Source organism: Elaeis guineensis, chromosome 6 (genome assembly GCF_000442705.2).
Source record: "Elaeis guineensis isolate ETL-2024a chromosome 6, EG11, whole genome shotgun sequence".
Lineage (NCBI taxonomy): Eukaryota > Viridiplantae > Streptophyta > Magnoliopsida > Arecales > Arecaceae > Elaeis > Elaeis guineensis.
In genome coordinates this window covers 128,527,210-128,548,509 of record NC_025998.2, presented here as the reverse complement: position 1 = coordinate 128,548,509, position 21,300 = coordinate 128,527,210, and the positions used below count along the sequence as shown (strand labels likewise).

The window sequence follows — 21,300 nt, the reverse complement described above, 5'->3', positions numbered from 1 at the left end:
TATTAAAATCTAATATCCCCATAAGGATCAACTTGACGACAGCATCCAGGATTTTTTGAACTAATCCATGAATACCCTAATTATATTTATTTATTTATTATTTTTTTAATTATTTTCATAAATCTTAAAAATCTAAAAGAGAGAGAGAGAGCAGAGCAGAGAGTTTCTCTCTCCCCTTTTTTTTTCTTTTCTTTTTTTCTTCTTTTTCTTCTTTTTCTTTTTTTCTTCTTTTTCTTCTTTTTCTTTTCTTCTTTTTCTTCTTTTTCTTTTCCTTTTCTTCTTTTTCTTCTTTTTCTTTTCCTTTTCTTCTTTTTTTTCTTCTTTTTCTTCTTCTTCTCCTCGGCCCTCCCCACGTCGGAACAGGGGACCGACGTGGTCCTTCATTGGCCGGCCGTTCAGGCCGCGGCCGCCACGGCGGAAACCGGCGGCAGAGGGAGGCTACTCCCCCGGTTACGGAGGAGCATGGCCGGCGATCGATTACGATCGCCGGCGTCGGAAAAATTAAGGAAAAAGAGGCTAAAAAATAGGATCTCTTTCCCGACCGAAAATCGGCAACACTCGTCGCCGGCAGCCTCAAGCAACAGTACGGGAAGAAAGGGAAGGAAGAGAGGAAGGAGAGGGAGACTCACCCCGGCCTCCGGTGACCTCACCGGCGAGAAATCACGATAAGAAATCGAACGGTGTCCGCGGCTCCGATCGAGAAAAATGGAGAGAAAGAGAGAGAGAGGAGGCCGATGGTCGATTCTAAGGAGAGGAGGGATTTTCTTATAGAGGGTCCTAGGACTTCGAGAGGTCCTAGGACTCCCAAATCGCTTGGATTTCGTCAGAGAAGAAGACTCCTATCGGGAGTCTTCTTCCCAGTTTTTACTCTGTTTTTTTTTTTTTTTTTTTGTTGGGCTTGGATCCTGATGTCATGGGCTTGGGCTTGGGCTATAACACATATATCCTTACCTCTATTAATTTATTGCTCTGATAAGATTACCATTCACCAAACTTGATGTGGACCATGCTGATCAGGATAAGGACTGGACAGGATCCAAGACATGAGATATCTAAGACACAAGATCTAATAGTTGGGAAGCTAAATTATGTGCTAAATTTTTAGAGATTCTATCTTGCTAGTGTAATGCCTATAGATTGACATGCTTGACGTGTTCTTTTTTATTCTTCAAAATTAGATAATTTTTCATACTATATGACATGACAATTTTTTGAAAAGATATATTATATTTAGTGATCAAGGTTAAGATCTATATTCTATAGTTTTGACTTCAAATGGATTGACCATAGTAAAATTTTCTTTTCCAGAAAGATTTTCAACAAATATCTCCTAATCTAGACAGATTTAAGTAAAGCAGTTGAAGCCAAAGTTAATAAAAAAGTCAAAATATACTTCCTACAAGATTTTAGCTTTTTTATGATAATTTTAAGAGTATACAAAAATTTTAAGCTCATCCCATAGGATTTTCATATAAAAAGTTGGACCTCATTAATACTAGCTTGGTAAATTCATATTCAACCAGTATTCATACGTGTCATCAATTATTACAAGATATACCAACTTTTTATGCCATATGGCAGAGAAGTTCATTCTTTGTCAAGAAAAATATAAGTAGCATTACCCTAAATAAAATTGGAATTTAAATCTAACCATTATTAATAGAGCCCCTTTTAAGATAAGGGCTATTTGATGCCTAAGTTTTCCATATATCATGTATCAAGGTAATCCAAATAAGATAATATGAGTGTTATTCATATCCCTCCACTTACAAACAAAGAGTCTAGGTTTCAAGTCTTCAAGTGATGTTCTCTTATATTATGAAGAGAACTATTCTCTCATATAGTTATATATTGTTAGGACTTCCAGTTACGTATAGGAATATGTAGGTGGGACTCTTGGATGGGCCTCTCTCTTATTTTCAGAAAAAAGGACTCCCCCTTATTCCAAAAAAACAACGAGGCAAATAGGCTAGGCCACAGATCACCATTTCTATTTTTTCAGCCAAGTCATTGGTTTGCTTTATTAAGTATTTTGACTAACTCATTTCATATCTAGCCATTCGTAACCATAGTTATGCAATGTCTGAGATATTCCAGGATTAATATAAATGATTAGGTTGTGGAGGTATTCTCCCCGAGAAGGAAAAATAAAAAAAAAAATGTAATGACACGAAAAATTAATGCCATGGAATGTAAGATGGGCATAACACAAATAATCTAATCAAGATGATTAATATCCGGTCATAAATTTAAATATTATCATATATGCTATTGCTTATGCAAGGCCATAAAGTCTGGAGCCTATAGGCTCAACTTATATAAAAACCAAGTAATAGAAAAAGTATTATGTGGACATTATTAAAAGTATTTGGAATTACTACCCACTAAATTCTAGACGATGAAGTCGATGCAGTTTATTAGCAATCAAAACATGAGTTTTATTTGTGAGACTATATTTATAATTACAAATGAAATAGATTACTTTTTCTCAAAAAATAAAACTACCTTACCTGTGACCATCTAAGTTCTCTTTCCGGTGAGAAGAAGTTTCTAGATAATAAATATATAAGAGAGAGTAGATCTTCCCCAAGTAAACCTGATCTGGTGGATCTACTATTTCTTTATTATAACTATAAAAAAGTTTTTTTTTTTTTTGAGTACAAATGGGTGCTTATATTGATCTAGTATAAGTATATCCCAAAAGATCAAAAAATAAAATATTTTATAAAGTTCGGGGGCAGGTCTGATCCAATCACCAGTGTCTCAGTCACATAGGAGACGATCCAATCAGCGACGCTATTCACCTCCCAAAAAACGTGCTGAGTAGAAACAATAATGAAGTCATGAAGGTAGGTCTGAATGTCATGAAGGAGTTGATGGACTTCCAACCGCATCGTGTCATTTCGAATCCATCCTATTATGATGGTAAAATCTTTCTTAATGTTGATCCTTTCTGCCCATAGTTCATATCGGATATAAACAATGCCAGTTCAAGCAGTGCGAAGCTCAGCTCTTGGAATGAAAGGCTCAAAGAGATGTGATCCCACCACCATCAATAATCTAGCATCCGATTTTCGGATGATAAAGCACCACCCCTGCTATCTTTATGCTAATATCAAAATTTGTTTTGACATATCCTAAAAATGGAGATCCTCAAAAAATGAAAATAACTCTTCGGATCGCTGCAGGAACAACTTTTGATTAGTTGGTGCCTTTCTAAAATGCTTTTGTTCATCCAGTACCCATCAAACCATGTTGCATGGCTTTTAAATTATCAATTACATAAAGATTATTTTTCTTTTATCAGTTATAATTCACATAAATAGTGTTAATTGCAATGAGCTTGCAAGGCTGACGAGTAAACTTGTACTATAAGAAACAGTATTATAGAAGTCTCGTTAAGTTGATCCGCTAGACCACCGGATCCCAACTTGCCCTGTTGCTTGTTCCTCAAGTCCCAAGGTCCCAATCCTCCTCATTTTTTTTCTACAAATTTCTCCACAATATATATATATATATATATATATATATATTTATATATATATATATATATATATATTGTGTTTGTAAATGATAGGGTATAAGAAGTCTCGTTAAGTTGATCCGCTAGACCACCGGATCCCAACTTGCCCTGTTGCTTGTTCCTCAAGTCCCAAGGTCCCAATCCTCCTCATTTTTTCTCTACAAATTTCTCCACACGCACGGTTCGGCTCGGTGTTTTCTTCTTCTCTCTTTTTTCCTTCTGTTCTTCATTTCATTTCGAGAGAAATCCTCCGGCGACGGCGATGGAGTGCGTGTTCGGGCTTGTTGGCGACGGCTTTGCCTTGATCGCGGCGGACACATCCGCCGTCCACTCGATCCTGGTCCACAAATCCAACGAGGACAAGGTCATGATCCTTGACTCCCACAAGCTTCTCGGCGCCTCCGGCGAGGGTGGCGATCGGTTCGTTCTAGTTTCCTCCTTTCTTTCTTAAGTGAACACCCCTCCTTGATTCTCGACCTTGTTCGTTGATTCCTCATTTGATGGCTCTGATGGTGGATGACAGGGTGCAGTTCACGGAATACATCCAGAAGAACGTGCACCTGTACCAGTTCCGGAACGGCATCCCCCTCACCACGCCGCTGCCGCCAACTTTACCCGCGGCGAGCTCGCTGTCGCCCTCCGGAAGGTAGGCGAATATCTCTCCTGCTCCACCCTTTTTTTTCTAGGGTTTCTTTGTTAGTGGTCTGTCGAAAAGTTGGGGTTTTGGTACTTTCTTGTTATAGGAATCAGTTATATGTGGTTGATCTTAAATTATAGGGTTTGGTTTTGGTATTAGTACTGGTATTAGTTAATATTGCTATCGTTGTGGAGGGAGAGCTAACAAAGTTATGACTTTTAGCTTACTTCACTATTATGCAGTCAAATTGTTGAAAAATGAATATTTTGGGAAGGAATTATGTGGCTTATTTGAGATTAAAACGGTAAAAGCCCAATGATAATTGAACATTGGCATGCTTAATTTCATGTCTTTTATGATTGAAAAGAAGGTATCCATAATGTTAGATGATCAAATGGTTTTTCCCCTTTTCTTTTGCTGTAACGTGCATTTAGGATCTCTAGGTTTGAAATACATAATTGGTTTTTAAAAACTAATTGTATGCTAGCTGACTAAAAAGTATTAAAGATAAACTGTGCTGCCTTTTTAATGAGATGAAGCAGAGCCATGAAAATGGAAAGAACGCTTTTCTAGTTCTCCTGTTGATGGATACCAGTAATTGAAAAGAATTTGCTATGAACAAATTGTTTTATTGACTCTGAAACTTATTCTTTTCCTCCCATTTTCGGGCCATAAAGTGGAGATTATTGCCTTTGATTCATTAAGTGTTTCTTAGCTCGGGCGTGTTCTTATTTCTTTGTGACTATGCTCCATATAGAGGTGATCATATTCCTCAACTGAATGGTCTACCTCTTTTTGTCCCTTTCAATTTACATATTTTTTGGTCTGTGCAGCATGTGTACATTTATGTTTATCTACACATTTTCCTATGGTTTTAAATTTATTATAAGATTCCTCATGAACTTATATAATAGTTATTCAGCTTGAACTAGAATTGATTGCTGAGTGCTTTTATATCTTGGAGTCAAATGAAACATTTGCCCTCCCACTTATAATCATCCTTGTAGTGGTAGTTCTCTAGTCTCTTAAACTTTAAGTCGATAATTCCATTTCAATTTTATATCAGCAAAATAAGGGTAAGCACTAACAGTCGACCCAATTTATTTTTGGAGCTGAAACATCAGTATCTTGAATGGCCTTGTCGACTATTTGCGTTATTTTATATGTTTTCACAATATTTGTTAATTTTCAAGCTTGAATTGCCAATGAACTCTATTTTCCTTTTCCTCAGGTCTGCTATAAGATCTGAATGTTTTGATTAAAGGATCAAGCGTAACAAACACCATAGTTCATTTTTTGCTGCTTATCAATTGGATTAGGAAGTATTTTTTATGTTCAAGCCAACATTTTTATGGTTAAATAAAAAACTTCGATCATTTTTGATTCTATGGCATGACGTTATGGGATGTAACAAAGGGTAATCATTTTGATATATAATTATTAGGTCCAATATGTGACAAGTGATAAGATTTTGCAATAATCTATAGATTGAAGATTTTGGACTGCCTCACTACTCACGCCCTAAATTTCTTAGGTATCCTTTTTGATCCTTATGTGGTGTCATTGAATTGTTGAATAGATGGTTTGGATCAAGGTTTTAGATCCCATGGGATGAGGGTGTTCTGATTTCTCCATGGAACGGAATGCACCACTATCCCGTCTTGTTCCGACATTAGTCCTGATCATGCATCTGATATATATCCTCGGTCTATCTCTTTTTTTTTTCTTTCCTTTCTTTCTTTTTTTTCTTCTTTCCTTTATTTTTTCTTTTTCTTTCCTTTTTTTCTGTCTTATCTTCTTCTTTTCTTTCCTTTCACTTTTTTCTTTTCTTCACCTTTCCTTCCTTTTTTCTTTCCTCTTTCTTCTTCTCTCCCTGCAGGGATGGGTTTTGGAGTCCCGACCCTATCCTGATCCATTTTTTTATAGGAACGGGATGGGATGGCTGGGACGCTCTCGTTCCACTGGGACTTAAAACCTTGGTTTGGATTGGAGTTTAGGCTCCTTAGTTCTAGAGAGTTTTGATGTATGTGACAATAATTCTGTGCTTGTGATGACGAAGCTCTTTGGTCCTTGTTTTTCTTTTTGGGGATAGAATTTTAAAATCGTGTTGTAGTGAATTTTCAGAAGTAGTGGTATATGTAAGGGTGTGGACAAGCCAAATACAAGAAAGCTAAAGCTAGTTTGGGCTTAGATCTAAAATAAACATGTTCAGCTCAAGCTTGGCATGAGCTTGAGTAAAGAAGTCAAGGCTCTAGCTAGGCTCTTTTAATAATTAGCTGACTCTTGCTTTTCTTGCTTAGGCTCAATTATAAGCTTTGTTCAGAATGGTTTCATCATGAGATTCCAATGCCTTGGGGTTTTAGATAGGATGAAGGAGAATTGAATGGAGGAAAATAGATTGAGGGGGTTCTGGATGTGGTAAGTTCTGAGGAGAGGAAGATAAGGAGAGAGGGGAGAATGAAAAAGGGATCTCTACAATTTTCATCTTTGAGAGAGCCAAGCTGGTAACTGTAAACGCTTTTAAGGGAGGCTACTGAGCATGATTGTTGCTGGTTATCGAATATGAGAGACCATACACATAGAGGGGGATTGGGATGACTACTGGAGAGGCCATTCTTATATCTAATAAAAAGATAATGGGAAACATGAGAGTTGCAGGTATTGTGGCTACAGCTTTCTTACCTTTCTTCCATCCCATTCCACCTCCTCCTGTTGGTCCTGTCTTGAAGTGCATAATGTTAACTAGTGAATGAACCTTCAAACAATTGGATCACAGATCTAATGGGTGAGTTGCATTTATTTTAAGAGAGAACTTGCAAGTGTTCTTATGTTCTCCAAGTGCTTTGACAGTTTTGCGCCCAAACTATTTTCTTTAGGTCTGCCTTATGAAATTTACACGGCATCTAATTTTTTGATTGCTTTCCTGTTAGTGTTAACGTTATTGTACACTTGCTTATGGAAATGTTCAGACTTGTATGTTTGGGAACACTGTACTCTTATCACCTTTCTCTCCTTTGTGCTTGTCTTGTACCATACTAGAGACTGCTTCTTCTGCCATCACTACTACATGTTATGTCTCCAACACTTATAGTATATGCACATCTCTGATCTATGAATGTAATATGTGTGCCTATGGTTCAAGTATGTTGTAAGTATGTAAGTTGCTTGAACTTGTTTTCCATCAAACAGCTACCACACTAATTACATTCGCTCCAATACTTTTTCATCAAGTCTCAGTTGTACCATTAATGGAAAACAACTATTGCAATGCTCAGTAAAGAAGGTAATATCAATTGCTTGTCTATTGACTTTCTAAGCAAGAAAGCAAAGTCTGCGGAATCAGAATCGGGATCCGTGCCGGACAACTGACGGTATGAGTCGGTATGGATCCATATCAGACTGGACCGACATAAATCGACACAGAAGAGAAGAAGAGAACCGGGGAGGAGAAAAAGAGAGAAAGAGGGAAGGGGGAGGGAAAGGGTGGCCGAAGGAGATGTTGGCGGTGGCTAGAGGTGGGCCATGGATGCACTCGGAGGGCCGCCAAGGCCTTCACTTCATTCATCAGATCTTAGCCGAGAGAGAGAGAGAGAGAGAGAGAGAGAGAAAGCAGGGAGGGAAAGAAAAGGAGGAAGGGGAAGTTGGTGGAGAGGCCGTCGGGCCAATTATCGACTTCACTATTCATCATCATTTTTTACAAAAATACGATGAACTAAACAAGAACGGTCGCCCCTGTTCTGTGGCTGTGGTTGTGGCTTCGTCCATATATTTTCTACCATCCGGTGGCTACGACGGCCACCCAGTGTCCTCCGGCGGCCTCTTCGCTGGCTATCTTCCTCCGGTATCATCGCTCCCTTCTCTCTCTCTATCTCTCTCGATTAAACGTTCTATCGGACGACAGCGAGTCACGGAGGCTTGTGGCCCTCTAGCGGCCTCGGCGGGGCACCGCCGTTCATCCGGCATTGTCATCTTCTCTTTTCCTCCCCTCTCTCTCTCTCTTTCTCTCTTTTCCTCACTTTCCTTCTTCCTCGTCCGATATTTCGATTTGCTCGGTTGAACCATCCCGATTTGCCATCAGTACGGCTCGGAATTTTCTGAATCGTCTGGTTCAAAATGGTTTGACAAACGCTGCAAGGAAGTGTTTTAGGTTGCAATACATTGCAATTGCAATAACTGCTTCCTCCTCACATGAAGGGACACTTGTCCAGCTTTCTGATTGGGAAGAAAATTCGTTTCTAAAATGGATAGGTTTGGTCCATTCTAAATGGGATTCTATACCATCAAAGGACTTCTGAAACCCTTACTTCCTGGAGTTGTTCTTTTCATCTTCTCTTCATTATTCTCTGTTTTCCTCGACCTTTAAACTAAAAGAAGCAAAAAAAAACAAGTCATACAAAGTCTATACTTCACCTACTAGAAAGCTAAAGGGAGCTAAACACATGATCTATGAAGTTCCAAGCACACCTCAAACATAGACAAAGAACAGACCTATAAAAAAAATCCTTACAGCCCAAGTTTGTGGCTACGTTGGGAGATCATAACTAGAAAAGCAGTCTTTCTGAATTCAAAGATGTATTCCTTGTCTATTCAAGTGCCTTACATTAGTGAATTCAGATTCAAAATATCTGATTGGGGTTAACTTCAAAGATGAAGTCCTTGACAAATAGGTTAGGAGTTTAGACTTGAAGTTGATGCGACCACAAATCTCAGAAGGAACAACCACGTTGTGGTGCTGCTTCGCTTTTTCTTTCTCTCAAGCACCTCCTTTTCCCAGGAATAAGCTGAGGTGGTGCTGATATGGAATAAGAGGATGAAGCAAGTGGGTTCTAGGTGGGGGTAGGTAAAGAAAATATTGAAGGGGCAACATTGGAGATGCAAAGAGGGCGTGATAGAGTGGGTGGTGTCAAGGCGGTCATGCCAGTGGTGCTGAAGAGAGGCTGAGGAAGAGGAGGATTGGGAAGGGGAGATGGAAAGGACAAATAAACAGGGGAAGAAGAGTTTAGAATGGATCCTTCAGGTTGATTCAAAAAGACCATTCTTTGAAATAGGCAGAACCTGATTCCAGTTTGACTAGACCAATTGGTTTGAGACCCTCAACTTTTCTGTCCTCCTTGTGTGGAAGTAGGATGGCCAATAGGGGGAAGCAATTATTGTGATTGCAATAAGTTGTGACGGAAACTGCTTTGAGTGCTTTCCTTAGGCTAAGAGAGAGAATAAATATTTATTGGATGAAATGGAAATAAAATTCTGTTGACAAGAAAGTTGAGGAGTTATTGTGTGGTTTTGCTGGATGTTGGTGTTCAATGGCAGGCAATGGAATATGGCATTTAAGAAGATGATAATTCTAGAGTTTCTTGTTTACTACCAGATAATGCAGATTTCCCCATGTCTGTATCATTGGACTAAAACTGAGATCTTTTGCAAAAATTGCCAAAGGGAAATTAAATTTTGTCTCTGAACTTAAAATTAAGACTTATATGAAGGATGCTATTTTAGCTGGATGGCCTGGGGGAGTCCAATATGGAGGATATGAAGCAAATTCTTGTTGTGGTGGTTCTTTAGCTAATTAAACTTATTCTGAGAGCATATTTCAATCTTCAATGTTCATATCAAAAAAAAAAAAGAAGAATAAGCATGCATGATGCACTTACAGTTTAATTTGGAACACCAACATGTTGAATGGAGTATTGGGTTATTTTTATTTATTGTGTCAAACATATTCATAGTAAAATTGTGGCTTTTAAAGTTGGAATTGCTGATAAACTCTTTATGTTTTTTTCTCATAAGACCCACCATTGATGCAACAACAATCCGAAATGTTTGATCAAAGGATCACTTGTGGATACTGCTTGTTCAAATGTTGCAACTTAACAATTGAATTGAAAAGTAATTTCAAGTTCATCATGAAACCGTTGCACCTAAGGTGAAACTGGTTCGGCTTTAGTCTTGTGATAGTATTGTAACTTTGATACAGATACTAGGTTCGAAGTTAGTGGAACATGATAAGTTCTTGGAAGGCTCTATAGATTGAAGGTTTTGGGCTTTTAGTTTTCTTGTCTTGTAACATCCACGCGGTGGATAGGACGATGCTGGAGTATCGTGGAAGGGGCTTAACTTAGCATTATAGAGTAAGTGGCCGACCATTAGTTCAGAGATCTTCCTTTCCTCCCATGCCAAGCTACCTGGGCTTCTGGTCCTTTTGTTCTTGATGCAGTTGTACTGACATACTGACTCAGTGGGTTATAGATCCTTTGCATATGTTTTGGGGGACCCCTTGCCTATTAATCAAGTTATCTGAAAATCAGAACATTAAATTGTGCCATTAGAACAATAAAATTGGGCAACTTGATGCATGACTGAGGAGCCTTGTGACATATGATACTCTGTTATAGGCACACTTAGTTCTTGTAGATCATATCCAGTAGTTTAAATTTTTGTATCATGAAGTCAACCATTGAATTTTGGCCACGGTGTAAAGTCATCTCTTTCACTCCATGTGCATTATCACCATACCTCATATATAAATGGTGCCATTCTAGGTATTACAGATGATAAACTAGATGAAGGTTCACTGTGTTAGTTGCATCACCTTCTTTGTGAATTTTCTGCTCTTCTATGGAATGGAAAATCCATGTAGCTTAACCCACACAGATCAAGGCTTGCATCTTGCCTCATTAAGAGGAAGTGCTTTCAAAGTGTGTATGAAGTATTATGTTTCTACCACATTTTTATAAACCCTTTCTCTTTCTCATTCATATTTTTTGTGGTTGAACTCGTGTAAACTTAAATTATTTGTGGCTGTCTAAAATAATATTTACCACATAGACAATTATTTATCATCCTCATCATGTAATATAGTTAACAAACAGGAATGTTTCTCTCCTTAGTATCTCAAGATCATGAAAAGCAAAAAAAAAAAAAAAAAGTTTTTGTGGTCAGATGCTGCTGTTTAAGCACAAAAAATACTCACAATCAACAAAAATTTATTCCATCAGTTTTTGTTGGCTTCTGTAATCAGTCTTCAATATCTATTTCCTTGGTTATCTGCTACCCATGTGAGCCTAAGCTTTTATAGGTTCTTTCTTAAACTGCATCCAATTCATTTAAGTCTTTCATTTCCTTTCCTTTTTGGTGCAGAGCATACTTCTTTTCTAATTATACTTGTACCATTTTTGTTGGAATCGACAAAAAAGATGCATGACAATATCTTTGCATATTGACTAATTTCAGCATATGCATCGTATGATTTTGTAGGGAAAAGTGCCTGATCAGGGTTTTATTCTTTAGTCATGCTTAAGTTTTCAATTTCTTTCCCCAGTGGCATGAACCGCAAGCATCTTGGTTATTGGACCATTAAGCAATTTAAATGGAGCAAGTTTGATCAGCGTGATTCTTTTGCTTCATTAAATTCATAATCCGCATTAAGCAGTGCAGTCTCCATATTGGTTGTATCGGTTTATACAGATGGAATGAGATCTGCGTTGACATAAAAAATTGTTCTAACCTCCCTCCCTCCCTCCCTCTCTCTCTCTCTCTCTCAACTCATACGCTCACATGCACACTGTATGAAAGGCTTGAAATACTTTGCACATGTAGGTCTATATTTATGACATCAGCAGAGTATTGGTAGTAGGAATGAAGTTTTCCAGGGTTTTTATGATATGCCTGTCACATACATAATGATGTGTGCCAAGGAATATCCCCTAAAACAGGAGAGTACTGTGATAGATGGTAGGATGCATCTGTCATCGTTCATCTCTCGTGGTGGAATGCCATGAAGCTTTGCTGTGTTTGAGCCCAAATTCAAAGTATAGCATGAAAACTAGAATATAATTTTGGAGAAGGGCCCAAAATCTCTCTGAGTTCAATGCTCGATTTGGCATCTCGTTACAATTTTCAGTTCTATTGAACTTGTATGCATTCTCGTTCCAGATTTCCTGGTTGGGAAAACCTGTTTCTTGTGAGATATTCTTCTAAAGCTGAATATTTGCGCTAGGGTTTGATATAAGGATCTGCTCTGACCATGATGCCTGGGTTATACATCTGTAATTGAGTGAAGAGCAGAGAAATAACCTAATCTTTCTTTTGATGAAAATATGATAACAGAAGGCTGCTTGGTACTATTATTGATTTGAGCATCATGTCATGCTGTAAAAAAAATTGCTGAAAGGAAGAGGCCTGATAGTTTATCAAAAAAAAAAAAAAAAAAAATAGAGGTCTGATATATTTGTTGGTGTTAAGGAATCAGCCTTCATATCCTAAGTAGTTTTAGTGCTGGGTTTTATTTGTCTTGAGAATTAGATATAGTTTAAAAAGTTAAATGCACGTTTTTATTTTTGCATTATGAATTCTAAAGATATGAATACAAACCATAACCATCAAGCCTTGTCTGAGCTATCTGGGTCAAGGAGTAAAAGCATAAGCAAGAAAAAAAGTGTAAAATTCAATGGTATCTTGTCAATCAAGGATACATATGAAAACTCAAAATGGTATTGGACACAAAAGAATTTGAAAGTTCCTATAAGATGGAAACTGCTATCTGAGATATAAGCAAAGAAATTTCTGTGTGGGTTCTGAATCTCTTTCTTACGTAGCTTATGCGAGTATCCTATCCATTCATTTATGACATTGTGTTATTTGAGTGAAACAAAAGAAGGGTTTCATATGCATAACTTGGCCAGCATAAAGATAATAACATACTTTGTCTAATCTCTGCATTTGGACCACATATTTTACCCTGCAATCACAGTCAAGCTAGGGCAATGAATTGTGACGGTTATTTAATTTTTAATTCTTGGGCTATCATATGAGCATGCTAATGTGGTAAACCTTTGGGATTTTTGGTTTCCCAGAATCCATATTTTGTGAATATTCTACTGGCTGGTTACGACAAGGGTATTGGTCCATCGCTCTACTACATTGACTACATTGCAACTCTGCACAAAATTGAAAAGGGTGCATTTGGTTACGGATCCTACTTCACCTTATCAATGATGGACCGGCACTATCACAGTGGGATGTCGGTAGAAGAAGCAATTGATTTGGTGGACAAGTGCATAATGGAAATCCGATCTAGACTGGTTGTTGCCCCACCAAACTTCGTGATCAAGATTGTTGACAAGGATGGAGCAAGGGAGTATGCCTGGCGTGAATCAGTTAAAGATGCTGGAGTTGCTACAGCTTAAGATGATTATTTCTTTTTCCTCTTGAACGAGCCTTATGGATTAATTCTGTGTGATGAACCAAAAAATGTTGTTTAGATGCAATTTATTGCAACAGTATGTAACTTCGCTAATGATTTTTCACTTTGCTTTACCGAATTTCATTTGTCAAACAATTTCCTCATTTTCGATTATGTTTGTTTTGAAAGAAGCAACCAGTGACTCATATACAATCAAACATATCTAACCTGAAACATATTTAAGGTTCTGTTGCCAGAGTTACCCTGATATCAAACCAGTAAACCTGTTTTTGCTTCAGTGAAGCTTAGCTAGGTATGAATTCCCTAAAATCTTGTCCAAAAAATTCTCTAATGTGAAACCCGGAACACGTGGTGGTTCCTAGTATCATAGATTCAATTTAATGGGTATGGTTGATACGCATCATCCAATATTAACCATTACGACAGTTAGAGATGAATGTTATTAGATCATAAATTATTTCTGTAAACCTTTCTATTAAATTTGAAAAAGGAACTGTTCTATTGAAAATTCTGACGACTGCCAGTCTGCTATGTTACAGGTCAATCTGTCGTTAGTGCCTGCACCAAGCTCCAATTTGGCCTTGCACACTTTCTATTTATGTTGGTTTTATCGGTCATGCTAAAGTCTATTCTTTTCTATCTAAAGGTGAAATTATCTGAGTGGTTTTAAAATATCCTTGCTTGTTAATTGATGCCATGCCGTGGATCTTGGATTATCATCTTGTATGGGTTTACATTTCAAGTCTTATTTTCATGCAAGAGTTGTAACTGATTGGAAGGCACAAAGTAAATCTTCTTGCCAGATAATTGAAAGATAGTTATTTCGTTGCACTTCAGCCATGTGTGGCAGCCATGGGCAATATGTATTTGTTTGATTAGCCTGGTAATACAAGTTTTCTGAACATGCTTCGCTTAACTAAGTAGAAGAGATGATAACCTAGTTTACATGTCACATTTTCATCCTCAATTGAAAATGTGCTGGTCGATGAATTTAGGTAAATAATATGCGCCAAGTGGATGGTGAAAGATGGACTTGAGGTGTTATGCAAGCTGTGCATACAATTTAGATGTAGTTATATGTCAATAACAAGACCTGCATGCTGTAAGGTTCGTTATGATGGATGATACAGACCAAGCACAGAGAATTTGTGCATGATAATATTAAGAAATGGAATGTATTCATACCAACAGAACAAAGTGATGGAGAATTTCAGCGATATTTTGAGCAGGTGTATCGGAGATCCAAAGAAGCATCTTGAGAAAAGGAATTTACATATGCATTTTAGAAAAAAATGGCAGGGGCCTATATCAATATGGTTCCAAGGCAAATGTTTAAAAATCATCAGTTGTAATAGCTGTAGCCTATTTTAATAAGGTGGGCATATCGGCTAAGACTATTGTCATAGGCTATAGCAGGTAAAACTTCGGACACAAACATTAATATATGCTAGTTATCAAAAATCTCATTTGACAATTTTTTTTTCCTTGGCTCGTTGGCAGAGTCATCTTCTTATTTATGGAGGTTAGGCCATTAGAAGTTAAAGCTATTCATTTGTTTGTGTTATATGATGCGGCTTCTGTCAAAATGCTCCAACTGTACACTTTCCATTCTGCAATGGCAGAAGCTGTATGTACGTTCATTTACCTTAATCCCCTTCTGTGATGTTTTTAACAAGCGACAGTGATGCATATAAAAGAGACAGTGGACATAGAAATCTCTCTGTATTACGTAGTACATACTCAAATGGCCTCAAAAGGGGCACATATCAATCACAAAAACAGAACCAAAGAATAGTGTCAACCATATATGGTACACAACTGATGCTTAAATTCTGTGGGACAAGAGCTTCCCAGTTCGGAGGGTAACAGAACATACTTAGAAGGTGACTTGAGTTGTGGAAAAGTAGGCCACAACACACACAAGGGAGAAAATGATCCAAATTGGGATCTTGACAGTAGTCCCATCTGAAAAATTTGTGCCTGTTGTTGGAACATCCTTTGATCCACCACCTGCATCCATTTAGAACTCTCAAATCAGAATCTAAACTGCACAATAGCTTGGTGATGGAAGTACTTCAGTACAAACCACCACTCACTGTTACCAGTAATATAGAGGATGTTCGATATATTTCTATTTAGCTTGATTATGGAATGTCTGCATGCTTGATATGAATTTTGGACATTCTTCAGTTCATACCTGAAGGAACGCTCGGCGCTGACGGCGTAGTCGGGGAGCCAACTGGCCTGCCATTAGCTGCCATCACAATGTTTCAACATAAAAATAGATAGCAGCTCGCTTGAAGAATTGCAAATATTGAGTAGATGCATTCATGTAAATGACATGGAGTACCAAGTTTTGCAATGCTTACCGTTGCACCGGCTAACAGGTGGGGTTCGAACATTGCAAGCACCAGGAAGGGCTAGAGCTTGGGTCTGGTTGATGGTGATCCCGAGCGATGAAGCCCCACCGTTGAGGACCATGCACAGGCACTGTGGTTCCGACTGGACTACGGCGGCGAGCTGTGAGCAACAAGAGCTTGATGGGTTTGACTCATTGCCTGTGATGTAGTTCAGGCAGGGAGAAAGGTTAACAAGGGCTGTTGTGCAGCTGCTTGATTGGGCTGATGCACCCAGCCATTGCGTGGTCATAAGGACCGCTGCTAGAGCAATGCAGAACCCTCTTGTTGCCATTTGATCCTAGAGATGAGGGGTTGATGAGGCTTTTTCCCAGGGAGAGAGTTGCTGTGTTCTGAGTTGAAGGGAGAAGCATGGATGGGTTTATATATAGGAAATGTAGAGGAAGTAACAACAGTGGGTGAACGGTTTCTCCTACTTTCTAACGAACTACCTCAAGACTACTGCAGTGAAGTCCAACTTGGGTCCAAACATAAAGAAAAGGTGGCCAACCATGAAAAAAATATGTTTAGTTGCATTACCTACCTCTATGACATGCCATAACTATATCCTAATATTAGACACTTGAGTAGCTGGATGTTACATTTCAACATGGCATCCACCATTTCCTCCTTTGAACAACTTGCAGGTCTCCTTCCTGACTATTGGATGGTCCACAAGGAGCCCTTAGCAGGACCGAGTTAGGCCACCCAATTGGACAACACAACTGCACCTTGGCTCTTCTTCTGAAGCCACATTACAAGACCCAGCACCTCCCCCTCCTTCAGGCCAACACACTCCCAATTCCTTGTTCTTACCTTTTGAGACATTGCTGGTGATCGCCAAACACCACCGTCGACATTTTGGTTTGTGTTTTCATCCTCTTCCATCCTCTTCCTTGCTGCATACGTCCCACTTACCAGCTTCTATATGTACTACATGGTGTGGATTGTGTTTTCATCTCTACCGGATTCTGTCACAACCTTGTCTGCTCTTCTATTCTTCTACCTGACGCTTGTTCTGTATAGAAATTTGGGATACTTTTTGCAAACTTCTTGAATGTTTTAAACGACTGCATTTTGGTTTTGATTCCAAACGTGCATTCATTTGTGGTTGGTCGATCCGATGGCTATGCAATACTCTCTGATGGTTGAAAAGTGCACTAATGATGAAAATAAACACCAACAGTGAGCCCAGAGCCATGCAGACATGCAATTAGATAAGGTTAGAGGTCAAACTAGACATCAACAGTGAAAAAAAGAATAGAGAATATTCGCATGCACGAATAGACATCCATAACCATTTCCACGAACATTTTTGCAAGTTACAACAGCCAAGGTTGTGCTTATCTATTCTATAGGATTAAATAAGGATTAAGGAAATCTACAAAGAATACTCACTTTGCTAATTCTTTTTGCTTTTCGCCAAGGACTGCCATTCGTTATGCAGGGCCTGTCATTTTTTATGTAGTCTGCTAGAAGTAACATGGGGCTAAAAGTAGGAATTAACCAAAGCAGAAAAATAGATTCTCATTCTGTTGAACATTAAGCATCAAGGAAATGGATAAATACTTCAAAATCCACCAAGTTCCATTTTCCAGGCAAGCAGTCAGATGCAACAAACATACATCTGTAAGCAGGTATATAGTGCACTACAAAATCCACGACATTACCATCCAATTTTTCTCAACTCAAACGAGATGCCTGATAACAGTGCAGATGCCTGGCCAGGGTCTCTCTCATAGCCTTGCCATCGGGATCCACTTGCTGACAGTTTTGCTCTTTGTAACCAGCATCATGATGATCCGATAGGGCAACATTGGCATGCAGTTCATCCCCATTATCAATAATTATGTTGTGCAGTAGACAGCAGACAAGGATGATGCTTGGCAGCTTGTGTTTATCTGGTCTCCACATGACTTTGTGTAGGATCCTCCAGACACCCTTCAGTTGTGACAAGGCCCTCCCTGCTAGCAACCTTGCATCATTGTGTTTTGCATTGAAGGCAGCCATTGAAGCTGACATGCCTTTACCTTCATATGGAGTCATGAGCCATGAAAGAAGAGGATAGGCTGAATCCCCTACTATGAATTCTCTGATCTCTGCTTTTTCTGAAGACATTCTAGCTGGCCCATTCAAACGCTTCCCACTCTCACAGAGTTTGAAAAAGCCTGAAAACTTGAGGAGGCGGGAAACAGTCATGCCTCCAGGCCAACCAGTCACTATGTCAATGAACCTCATTTCATTGTCTACTATACCTTGTAAGAACATGCTATAGTTTCTTTCATGGTCACACCAATCATCCGATGATTCCACCGCTGGCAGTGTCATGATGATATGGGTTGCATCGATGGCTCCACAGCAATTAGGTAAACCATAGGTTGTCTCAAACTTGGTTTTGATTTGCTCCATTCTGTCTGGGTCAGGCCATTTGATATGGTGCCGTGCTCGCTCTTCCATTGACTCGATAAATCTCCAGGTCACCTGAGAAACTGTTGATTGCCCAACACCAAATGCAGCCCCAACAGATACTTGGGACTCACCAGATGCTAACCTTCTCAGGGCAATGGCAACTTGTTTCTCAACACTGAGAAGCCTGCCTTCAATATTTATGAGACCTGAAGGAGGCCTTGACACTAGGTCCTGCCTCACTAGTGAACATATGTACTCAAAGGTCTTTTTTGATACCCTGAAAAAATATTTGAATGCTTCATCTTCATCAGATGGAACAGCTGGCCCTGCATGTCAGATGATCAGTTTCTTCTGGATCCATCACATCAAAACAAAGGAAGCTATTCATAGCAAATAACCTAAGTATTCTCATAAGATATTCAACTTCAACTTTCTATTAAAGAATCAAATTCAAGAAAAGCAGTAAATATCTACATTACATATAAAACAGCAAATTAAAAGAATGGCCCTTTCTGTTATCATAGACAAGACTTGTAGTCATCAAAAACAATATTTGCTTAAAAACAACACTGTGAAGTTTGGTTTCAACAAAATTGTTCCTTTTTTTTTTTTTTTTGATCTTCAGTTTCTATTTTCTTTATATATATGAGATTAAAAAAGTTACATATTCGATAGAGCAGTTTCAAAGTGTAAGGAGCCATTTTCAATATGTCCTCCATCCTTTTGCAACATCTGGGCTAGCAAGTTGTATGTAGCACAAGGCTCGATCTGCCTTTTTAACTAACACAGCAATCTGGACAATGAACACTGTCTATCTTCTAATGACACAAGTAGTTTAGTAGAAACTCCTGCAGTTATTCTAATTCCTCGAGCATATTTAGTATTTCTGCCAACTGCTTCACTTGGACATTTTTTCGAAGATATAAACTCCTTCATTGCCTGGTTTTCATAGGCGGAACAACGATGCTTGAGTTGAATTGGTTGGGAATATTTCAGCAACCATTTATTTAACATGATCATTGTGGAAGATCCAAGGTAACCTACTTGATAATTTTGCATAGGTGCTAAAGGAGATTTCCTGGAGACGACTATGTTTAGTTGCCCTGACTCCAGCTTGTGAATTTAGATTGGTCTTCATCTTGTTATGAGAGTTTTCATTTGCCGTTGACTTTAGTATGGGTTACTTTCTCTCTACCAGTTATTTTGGATTGATTGATATATCATTTCCTTTTCTATCTGCTTCCTTTCCCTCTCAGTTAGATCTTTGCAGGTTTTTAAACCTTGTCATTCCTTTTTCATATTTCATATACCTGCATTTTGTTCTCTTACAGAAGTTTTTTCAACCAAGTAAAAGATCAAAAGCAAGCAAGTGGTGATGTAATGATCTGGAAAAATGTATAGTAACTTGTTAACTAACCAATGCATAAAGAAACTACCCCTATCTACAGCATATTTTGTCCATCTCTGATGAAATTTGAATTTTTCAATCCAAAAGCAGCTTGTAGAAACATCGATCCAAGAACATATGGAATAATCTACAACATGGATAAAAATAGGATCACCCAATTTGATTTGATACACCATATATAAAACATAAATACAGAGAAAAAAAATTCAAACGATGCTCCTTACATCCTCTTTGCACCTGTCAAATTAAGTAACATAAGATTTCTATTAGTCCATAAATTTATCTAAGTCTCCATAAGGGTTCGTTATTCATACACCATGATGAGATAATGTTAAAGAGTACCAAAGAGAAAGCTACAAGAAATTCTCCATAATGTTTTATATTGTCATCAAGATTGTCAAAAGAAACTACTGAGTAGCGTTGGTAGCTTCCAGGTCCAGACTGGTACTCTGATCAAGTAGAATGTCACAACGCATTCGCTATCAGAAATCTTGGTGCAGAAAAAATCCATTGGAAATGGAGATCAAGAAAGCAATATCAAGAAAATTAAGAGCATTTTAGGTTATTTGATCGGGAAGCAAATCTTTTACTTAAGACAAAAGAAAAGGGGGAAAAAAGAAAAATAAAAATGCTTCTGGTTCACAATAACTCTACTGAGATAACTACCTATCATATTAAGCCATCAAAAATTGCTTTTTGAGTTTCTTGCAAAAAAAAAAAAATCATACTAAAATCCAATAAAAAGCACAGATTTAGCACGAATTAGGCGAAACCACAAACAACACTAGCTGAAATCGAATTCCAATTGGCATTTTTAAGCTTAAAATAAATAAAACAAGGAATGATGGATTAGATCAACTACCAGAATTGCAGTTTTTCTGCCAGAAGCTGTACCACCAATCGATTTCCAACGCCTTGGGTTCCGCCGGTTTGGGATCGGTGTTGCTTTTGTCGCCAAATTTTGGTTTCCGTTTGGTTTTCTTCGATTTCTTCGGCGGAGCCATCGAGCAGACGGACCCCCCCCTTACTCCCAGTCTTCGCTCTCTGGCGGACGATTTTTTGGGCCTTTCTCTCTTTTTCCCCTTTACTAATGATTCGTTGCCTGGTTTGGAAAGTCTCTTCGGCAGAGCGATAGAAGGGTGGCAAAGGCTCCTCCAGCCCGGTGCGAATCCGACTGGGTTCATAGATCGGATTCGGGTCTGATTGCGGAAGAGATAAATTTCTGAAAAGTAAAAAAATAATTTATTATTTGATTGGAGTTTCGAGGAGGAAGAAGATGGCTTAAATTTTTTTTATAAAAAAATATTTTTTATATTTCATAAAAAATAAAAATATATTGAGGAGATAGATTTTAAATTTTTTATGAAAAAATTGATGATATTTTTTTTAAACATATTTTTTTGAGATCTCTAATTAAAATTTTATAAAATATCAATGATTAAAATAAAATATTGAATAGTGACATATGTCAAATTTTTTTATTAATATTATCTTAATATTTATATAAATATAATAAAATATTTATATTAATATTAATATTATAATATTTATTAGATTTAATATTATATTTATTTATATTAATAAATTTATTATATTAAAATATTAATATTATATTAATATAATAAATTATTATGATTTAATGTTATATTATAATATATTAATAATATATTGATATTAATATAAATATAATATTATTATTTATATAAAATTTAGAAACAAAAAGAT

At 37.7% G+C, this 21,300-nt stretch overlaps 3 protein-coding genes across 3 annotated transcripts; 1 reads left to right on the top strand and 2 right to left on the bottom strand.

Annotated features, from left to right (window-relative positions):
* Positions 1–3,634: 3,634 nt before the first annotated feature.
* Positions 3,635–13,480, top strand: LOC105046681 (proteasome subunit beta type-2-B). The gene is given in 4 exon segments (XM_010925341.4): positions 3,635–3,943; positions 4,047–4,117; positions 4,120–4,169; positions 13,013–13,480. Coding segments are annotated over 4 exon segments (612 nt in total). The 5' UTR covers positions 3,635–3,785; the 3' UTR covers positions 13,346–13,480.
* Positions 13,481–15,053: 1,573 nt separating this feature from the next.
* LOC105046680 (non-specific lipid transfer protein GPI-anchored 15) lies at positions 15,054–16,936 on the bottom strand. The gene is made up of 3 exons (XM_010925340.4): positions 15,732–16,936; positions 15,560–15,616; positions 15,054–15,372 (listed from the first exon to the last, which is right to left on the bottom strand). Exons 1-3 carry the CDS (start codon positions 16,051–16,053, stop codon positions 15,239–15,241), a joined length of 513 nt encoding a protein of 170 aa, XP_010923642.1. The 5' UTR covers positions 16,054–16,936; the 3' UTR covers positions 15,054–15,238.
* A 324-nt stretch (positions 16,937–17,260) lies between these two features.
* On the bottom strand, positions 17,261–20,686 carry LOC105046679 (protein ANTAGONIST OF LIKE HETEROCHROMATIN PROTEIN 1). The gene is made up of 2 exons (XM_010925339.4): positions 20,438–20,686; positions 17,261–18,493 (listed from the first exon to the last, which is right to left on the bottom strand). The coding sequence occupies exons 1-2, from the start codon at positions 20,577–20,579 to the stop codon at positions 17,442–17,444; spliced, it is 1,194 nt and encodes a 397-aa protein (XP_010923641.1). The 5' UTR covers positions 20,580–20,686; the 3' UTR covers positions 17,261–17,441.
* Between the last annotated feature and the right edge of the window lie 614 nt (positions 20,687–21,300).

Coding starts and splice junctions, on each gene's coding strand:
- LOC105046680 (XM_010925340.4), bottom strand. CDS start 16,053: ATGGCAACAAGAGGGTTCTGCATTGCTCTAGCAGCGGTCCTTATGACC. Junction 15,617..15,731: donor ACCTGTTAGCCGGTGCAACG/GTAAGCATTGCA, acceptor TTGTGATGGCAG/CTAATGGCAGGCCAGTTGGC. Junction 15,373..15,559: donor AGCGCCGAGCGTTCCTTCAG/GTATGAACTGAA, acceptor AAATGGATGCAG/GTGGTGGATCAAAGGATGTT.
- LOC105046679 (XM_010925339.4), bottom strand. CDS start 20,579: ATGGCTCCGCCGAAGAAATCGAAGAAAACCAAACGGAAACCAAAATTT. Junction 18,494..20,437: donor GCAGAAAAACTGCAATTCTG/GTAGTTGATCTA, acceptor TCTGACATGCAG/GGCCAGCTGTTCCATCTGAT.